Source organism: Halyomorpha halys, unplaced genomic scaffold (genome assembly GCF_000696795.3).
Source record: "Halyomorpha halys isolate HHAL.00 unplaced genomic scaffold, Hhal_1.1 Scaffold54.1, whole genome shotgun sequence".
Classification (NCBI taxonomy): Eukaryota; Metazoa; Arthropoda; class Insecta; order Hemiptera; family Pentatomidae; genus Halyomorpha; species Halyomorpha halys.
In genome coordinates this window covers 874,036-882,575 of record NW_027108734.1, presented here as the reverse complement: position 1 = coordinate 882,575, position 8,540 = coordinate 874,036, and the positions used below count along the sequence as shown (strand labels likewise).

Genomic DNA, 8,540 nt, shown 5'->3' with positions numbered 1-8,540 from the left:
AAAAAATAGTAGTAAAAATTATTTAATCGGAAATAGAAAAAAGTTCTTGATATTTCAGGAGGAAATGTCAACAATTAAGGAGGAAGATAGTTCCAATTAAAACAAGTTATTGTTTTTTCTCATAAAAATTCCAATTTCTCTACTATAATTGAACATATCTCGACTTTTGTGACTATTTAAGTAATAGGAATCGAATTAGAGGAAAATATCGCTTATTTATGAGATCGTTATTTCATAAAAAAAAGAGAAAAAAAAAAAAAGGTAGTGAATCTATATACAGCTTGAGGTTGTGGATAGTAACTATTATCTGTTTTATTTAAGATAGTTTCAAGGATGAAATAAGACGTGCTTACTAGATAGTACTAAATGAACAATAGTTTTAGTATTTGATTCCACTTTATTTTCTAGTTACCTCATAGTTATAAATACCTTCACCACTTAACAAATAAATAAAAAGTAAATTTTTGGGGCAGGTAATAAGTATATATTACGTACTTGATTTATAAATGTATAATATACACATATAATTTAAGTACAATTATAAAAAAATACATTTTTTCGCAATAAATGTAAAATGCCGCATTCATTCTCATCAGCTCATATAGCAAGTAAATTATAAGTTATAGATGTTTTTGTATGTTTGATAATGGGTATTATACCCGAAACCTCAAATGTTTATATAGGAGAAAAGAAGCTTAAATGCTTATTTTTGAACTTCCTATATACTTTGAAGTACTTGGAGAAATAAATTGACAGAAAAGAAATTTTCAATAAAAATACAGAAACCATTTAATCTAATATGACCATACAATAAGAAAATAATATCCAATTATTAAAATTCATATTAAATAATAAAAGCTAATGTAAAAATATAGCCGGAAATAAATCATTTATTTTTCGACAAAGTGCGTTGCTTTTCGGCAAACTGCACGATCTTCTCAGCAACCGGGAGACCTTTCCTTCTACGAACTGAATTCATGTAATCTCTCGCTCTGTTACCTGTATCTGATTTTTCGCCGAAATGAGTAATTTCTTCTTCGGTACTTGGGGACCAAAACGGGTCTATGTCCACAACCTGAAACCAAAAAAGGAGTTAATGCACATATAATTCTATCTGGAAAGAATTTTTTCATCTATCTATTAGTCCAAGGAATAGAATGCTTTATAGGTAATAAAAGTATGATAATGCTACGGCAGAAATTAAATGAATCGACGAAATAATCGATTAATCCAAAAACTAAATATGATGTGATGGTCCATGGTCCAAATACTACATATGAGATGAAGAATTCCAAAAGGCTTTTTTAAAATTCCTTATTTTTTTTTAATTAACATTTTTGATACTAAATTATTATGAAGTAAAAGGTTTTAAAAAAAAAATTAATTAGTTATGAGAACAATACAATGCTCCTTGGTTTGTAAGAAACAGCCAATTGCATCGGGAATTCTGAATAGAGACAATAGAGGATTACATCAAAAAAGGTTCATGAAGTTCCACTCTCAGTTACCTACAGTTTAAGGAGCAGTGATCAATAACTTGGGAAACCCAACCACAACCCGGAGACTGCTGTAGGACATCCTGTTATAAGTTCTATATTTATCACTCTAAAATTTTATTTTATCTTAACTTCTTTTTTTTCCCCTCTTCATCTTTTTCTTAAATTCACTTTTTTTTTTTCCATTAGAAGTCAATTATTTGTTTTGTTAAATCCATAAATTTCATTGTTTTTGTTATAAACTTTACTTTTATCTTTTATTAAGAATTATTATTTTAATCTATTTATTTTGTCTTACTATTTTTTCTTTTTATAACATTGTATATAGTTAGGGGTGACTTTTGTATGAGAATATACCCCCCCCCCAATAATCAATTGTTAAAATAAAAAATGTACCTCTTATTTTAACCATGGAAGGCCCACTAGACCAATCTGGTATTAAATAAATAAACAAATAAAACAATACATATTTTGGTCATGTTAATATTTATTATTTGCTTGTGCAGAGAGCAAATCTGGTTGATTAGGAGAAAAAAAAAGTCTTTGCACGACAAATACAAAAAAAAAAAAAAAAAAGGAATAATATATCACACAAAATATATCAACAAAACAAAAAACATCACACAACTTTCACTTATCATCCTATATACCACATTGTAGTGGAAAGTTATAACTATTTTGTGATATTCGAAAAAAAAAAAATAAACATCAATGAAGGCTAAAATTATGAACAAATAATTTTTATTTTGCTGTAGATGTAAAATTAGTATTTTATAGTTTCTTGAGGTAGGAGTAGGGAATATAAATTTTATTCTTGACGGAAATACGATAGTTTAACAAAGATGTTTTTTCTCCTTTAGTTATTCATAAAATTCTTTAATATATTTATTTATTGTTTACTATTAGTAACAAGGAGAACTGCTTCTTTTTTTCAAATGAACAAAATTAAAGGTTCTTTAGAGGAAGAAATTTTAAAAATTCGAGTTTAAACCTTGCTATATTTCAATGAGGATAAAACCTATCTGGTATTAAAGTTCACTCATTGATTCACCGAGTTTAATCAAAAGCTGTTGTAGAGAGATTCGAAAAAAATGTGAAAAATCGATTCGACAAACTAGTAATTCCAGGCCATCGATTTTAGCGAAAAAGTTTCATTACCTTCAAAATGAGATCACCGTTTCTCACGGCTTATCGGTTTTGAGGTAGGCTGTTCATAAAAAGACACAGACCATTTTGCGAGACTAGATCTTTTGGACTCATGGGACCTCACAACATGTATTTCAGTCGAAAACTAGAATTCGAAATTTTTCACGCTCGCAACACTCCCCCTTTCCATATATTACAGATATAAAGAGAGACAAGTGAAAGTAATATAAGACAGCTTTCTTTTGCATCTTGAGCGCGTGCCAATCCCTGGTTAATGTGAACAGTCAATACAGGATATACGTAAAGAAGTTTATATACCTATTCACATTTTTTAAAAGTAGTCTTAAACTTCAATGCATTTATGGTAAGTTGATAGTTAAAAAAAAAAAATAGTAAGTTTCTGTCTGAAGCTATTTCAGTCTATAAAAAGCAAATTAAGTAGTTAATTAGTTAATAGAAAATTAAAAAGTCTATAAAGCAAATTTCAGTCTATAAAACTACCAACACATAATAAATGTATCAAACTTCATGATTCACTCAAAACTTCATGATTCACTCAAAACTTTACTTTAGAAAAATTTACTAATGAGATTTTTGAATTAAGTACTCGATATATATATATGTTATTTATTAGTCAATTAAACATATTCGACACTGACGAATGGTCGTCTTTCAACGGATAAATTTTTTTATAAGTGCTAGTGAGAAAGGGAGTCGGCTTAAAAAAGGAATTTTGCTAAAATATGAGCCCTAAAAGAGTTATTTATTAAAAAGCATAAAAATGTTGTATGGGACGTACCGAAAGATCGGTAGTTAGTGAACTTATTTTGAAAAATCTATATCTCAAAAACCATTTGACGTAGAGATGTCTATTAGCACTCAAATTAAAGCTAGTTTAATGAGCTATATAAAGTAGTTTATGATGTTTATCTTCGTAGGAGTAAGAGTTTTATGAAATTTGCTAATATAAATTGATTTATAGTTGTTCGGACAAATTTTCATTTGCCAAATTTATATTCATATGTGAATATCATAAAACCTACTACCCCTACGAAGATAAGTGTCATAAACTACTTTATAGTAAGTTAAATTTCCTTTATTTTGAGTGTTGGCAGACATATGTGTGTCTTATGGATCTAGAGATATATATTTTCAAAAATCCAACATTTTATACGAAAACCTAAAAATTAACATTTTGTGACTTTATTTTGTCAAATATCATTAAAACTACTACTCCTACAAAGATAAACATTATTAACTGTTTTATAGTAAATTTAACTAGCTTTAATTTGAGTGCTGGCAGATATCTGTACGTTTAATGGTTTCTGAAATAATTTTTTTCATAAATCAAACTTATTTTCCGAACAACTATAAATCAATTTATTTTAGAAAATATCATGAAAAGTACTACTCCTACGATGATAAACGTCATAAACTACTTTATAATCCATTAAACTAGCTTTAATTTGAGTGCTAATAGACATATGCACGTTACATAGTTCCTGAGATATAGATTTCTCAAAATAAATTAACTAACTACTAATCATTCAGTAGATTTTTAAGAAATTTAGCTTTTTAAAAAGCTGTATCTCGAGAACTATTGGACGTAAATAGCTCTTTTAAGGCTAATATTTCAGTAAATTTACTCTTCTTTAAATGATGTACTCTCAGGTTTTCTAGTGTTGTTGGTAGTTTTTAAGATATAGAGCACCGAATGAAAAATTAGTGTTTTTTAAGGTTTTGAATATTTTATTACAGCCAGACTCAGGATTTCGTTTCTGCAGAGCGGAAAGAGGCGATAGTTGGCAGTCCAACTAAAGATATACTTTTCGTTCGCTCAGTAACGAACATATTTTCCATGCTAACGAATTCGTGATTTCAGAGGTGGGTTCTAGACATCCTGGCTATGCCACTGCCTGACTATATTCTAATGTATGATTTTTTAAACAAAAGTTACGATATATATATATTGTTAGAAGATGCTTTGAAATTCAATATTATGGTTCCGGTCACTCTCCCTCCCTCTTGCCCGCACCCTTGAAACGGACAGATATATTCTGCCCGGACCGGACAATGAATCAGCTGACCATCAATAAAGAGACCGAGAGACAAGAAAGAAGGAGGAAGCGGAGATTGCGAAGCACAGCCTCCAGCAGTTGGCTCTACCACCTGCCTCAGGTTCCCACGTTCACTAGCCACCTGCTTGGTCTCCTCTCTCGGTTTAAATAGTCCACCCCCCTTCAAGTTCCATTTTAGCCTTTCCATATGTTCAGTCCGGTTTTTATATTATACAACAATCAAAAAGGAAGTATATAAATGTAAATTCAGGCGAAGATAACCAGAGTGTGTTGTAATGTAACAAGTGCATATTATTTATGCATCGTTCGATCGTGCCTTGCTCAACAAAAATGTCATTTCTCATGGCTCCTTTAACCTCATTTAAAATACCTTGCCAATTTTGGTCCTCCGGGCTGGATATCTCAAGGAAATTTATTTCAACTACATTTAAAAATGATGATTTATTTTTTAAACTTTTTTCCTTACTGATCCAAATGAAGAAACAACAGGGCCCTGTTTCATAATGATAGCTAATAGTATTGGTTCATAATACAAGTATTGAAACAATGTGGCAATAGCACTAGAATTTATTTATTTCATAATAAGGATGACTATTAGTGATATTACAGGAGTTTAAAAGCACTAAAGTACAAGTTACTGTAGTAAAGTCAGTGTAATTGTATTAAATTAAATCACTTTATTATGAAACAGGGCCCTGGAGTGTGCTATAACTAGTGCATATTGTAGAAGTATCTATTGATCGTGCCTTGATCAAGAAAAATGTTATTTCTTCCTTAGGAGTCTCATTTAAAAAACCTCACCATTTTTACTATGGCTTAAAAATGCTCGTAATTGGGCCGGACAATTGTAGGAAATTGATTGGAACTACATTTAAAATTGGTGATTTATTATTTCAACTTATTTCCTCACAGATCTTGGTCAAGATATTGTTATATAAATAATGGTCACAAATATATATATAAAATACACCAGGCTCATTTTTACAGTGGCTTCAACATAATTTTGGTCCTCCGGGCCGGAGATCTCTAGATAATTTAATGAAACTGAATTTAAAATTTTTGATTTATGATTCCAAGTTATTTTATTTATTACCTCACACGTCTTATGAAAATAAAAATACTCAACAAATAAAATAAATTCAACAGCAATAAGGAGGAAACTCAATTTTGTTCGTTTTTCACTTGGACCGGATTTTCATGCCTCACTTTTTTTTTTTTACTTATTTTTACAGCAGTAATGTTTCTTTATTATTATTATAGCTATCTATCTATTTCACGTTTTTTTTTAATTACCCTGTATATATAAGAAAACCTAGGGCTTTAATATATATGTTAATTGTGGCAGCTTGTATTAATATTACCAGAAAACAAGTCATTCTTTCTCAAGATGCAAAAAATGAGTAGCTCCACTTTTCTATTTTCAATGAGTTGGAGCAGCCGAAATGTCCTGTTATAATAATGTTCAATATTTTACTATCTGAGCCTTGTCAGCGACAGAAACTATTTACGTCATGATGCATAATAATTTTTTACCAGTAATAATTTTTTCTTTTACAATATTATATATTATTGTCACATAAAGTGTATAATGTTTATACTATTAATATTTCATGAGTTTTTGAGTATTTAATGCTGATTATATTAATTTATTAGAATTTTAAGTATTTTTACAATCCTATTTTATATTTCTTGCTTTTTATAATATTGTATCTATTAGCTTCTTTTTTTTTTAAATATTTATAATTATAGCTTTTTATATTTATAAATTTTATTTTTTTTACTGCATCTATGTTGAGTGTTTTTACTTTCACTTTCTATATATTAAATATATAATAAGGAAAGTATTGCAATCGTGGAAAATTTCGAACTTGAGGTTTTGACGGAAATACACATTTTGAAGTGTATACGCCTGGGCGTGACAACTTTTTCGATATAATCGGCAGTACCACTTAATATAATAGATTTTCCAGATTTTCTCCTAATCAGCTATAATTAAATTAAATTAGGTATGTCTAATTGAAAGAATATACGAATATAAAAAATTACTTAAGGTATGCATATTTTGGTCTTTCCTAGATATTTTTCAAATTTATCCTCTTTTGCATCTCAACTCTTCAAATAAAATATTAAAATGAAGTTGATCTGATCCGCCATCCTGAAAGGAGACACTGGATACTACACATTGATAATAAGTATACTAGAGCAACAGCGATCAATCAAAGAAGGAGGAGAGCTAGATATGCATATGAATGGTAGGTATGTAGGCCAGAGGATGTGGAGAGTCTAAGGGCAGGAAATCTCAACGGATCCATGCTAGATATGTCTTCGGCTCTCACATCCGCTCTGTCCTTTGGATAACTGTCATCGGAAGTCGGGAGGGGGAGTTGTCTCGTCTCATCTGATCTGGAGGTCGATATGGGAATGGTATCGATGGTAAAGGCGAGTATTAAAACCACCTCTCTTCTGCTCACTAAGATTTGAACAATACAGGAAATCCAACATATACTAGTAATAATAAATCATTGTCAAGATTATTTTGCCCGTTATACAGAGATGACTGTTAATAAGGGGTTAGTATAATAACAACACAAAAACAAAAATTAAGCAACGATACTTCTAAAACCTGGAGAAAAATCTGGTGCCGTACGCGCATCATGAAACTTTACATTTACATTCCGTCGAAAAATAGAATTCGAAATTGTTCACGATCGAATTAATTTCTCTAACTTCATAGATAGATAAGTTAATGTAAAAAATAATGTTATGAAATAAATTATTTAAAAGGGGAAAAAAATAACTTCATCGTTCTAGGGAACATTTTGGTGCCACCATCACTTTGTAGGACAAACATTTGTGGTAGATCACAAATCTGAAAATAGTTGAAAATTATTAAGAATTTCAAGGATCAACTTGAGATAACCTGTGGTTACGGTACCAGAGTAACTGAAAATTGGCGCCTTAATCTCGGAGAAAAATAGTACACCACCCACGGAAGGAATTTTTTTTTATTCGTTTTTTGGATTATACCTATCTTAAAACATGAAGCCTCAAGTTTTAAGAGAGGGGTTAATTTTTTCAGCTTCATTGAATGCACTGTATACATGCATTGAATGCTGGTTTCAGAGTAAGAAACAATCAACTTTATCAACTCTAGAGAGGATAGAAAAGTCCTAATAGGGGATAAAATCGTTGTTTGCATCCTGAGTTGAAGGGTTCCGTTTATGAGGGCATTAAATTTGTACCTTGTTGGTTAAGACCTTAATAAAGTTGTCCTTTATTAAAGGGTTCCGTTATATTGGAGTATCTGTTAAGAGAGGAATTTTAATTTATGATGTAATAAAGTAATTGATTTAAATTTTACCAATGTGCATTCTGCATTCCTAGTTTACCTCAACATTCCTTCACTTTATTTTATTTTTATTAAGTAAAAAAGGACGGTTAACGATGGTTATGGTTATTAATAAGGGTTCGGCTATCAATTAAACCACAATTATTGATTAGAGAGGATCATCCCCATTTTTTTTATATCAGAATTTTATTCAAATTTTTATTTCGTAAGAAATTCGATCAGGAAAGTGGCCAGTTCTGTGAGAATGGCCCATATAAGAATTCACCAGCGAATTCCTAGAACCTGTTTGTTTGAGAAGTGTATTTAAATTTCAGTCCAGGTACAACATTAGGATATCCTGTAAACATTATGTAAAAAAAATTAAAACAAATATAAGTTTTATTTGTGTTTATTACTTAATGTTTTTTTTTAAAGAATGCTTGAATATTATTTAATTTATGAAATTATATTATATTTAATTATTATTATATT

The 8,540-nt window shown here is 29.9% G+C and overlaps 1 protein-coding gene across 1 annotated transcript in view; it reads right to left on the bottom strand.

Moving 5' to 3' along the window:
* Nucleotides 1-495: 495 nt before the first annotated feature.
* Nucleotides 496-8,540, bottom strand: part of LOC106692372 (elongation factor-like GTPase 1) — a 422,109-nt gene continuing 414,064 nt past the window's right edge. The window contains exon 18 of the mRNA XM_014438286.3: nucleotides 496-1,075. Coding sequence (XP_014293772.1) covers nucleotides 887-1,075 — 189 coding nt within the window. The 3' untranslated portion in view covers nucleotides 496-886. The remainder of the gene's footprint in view (nucleotides 1,076-8,540) is intronic.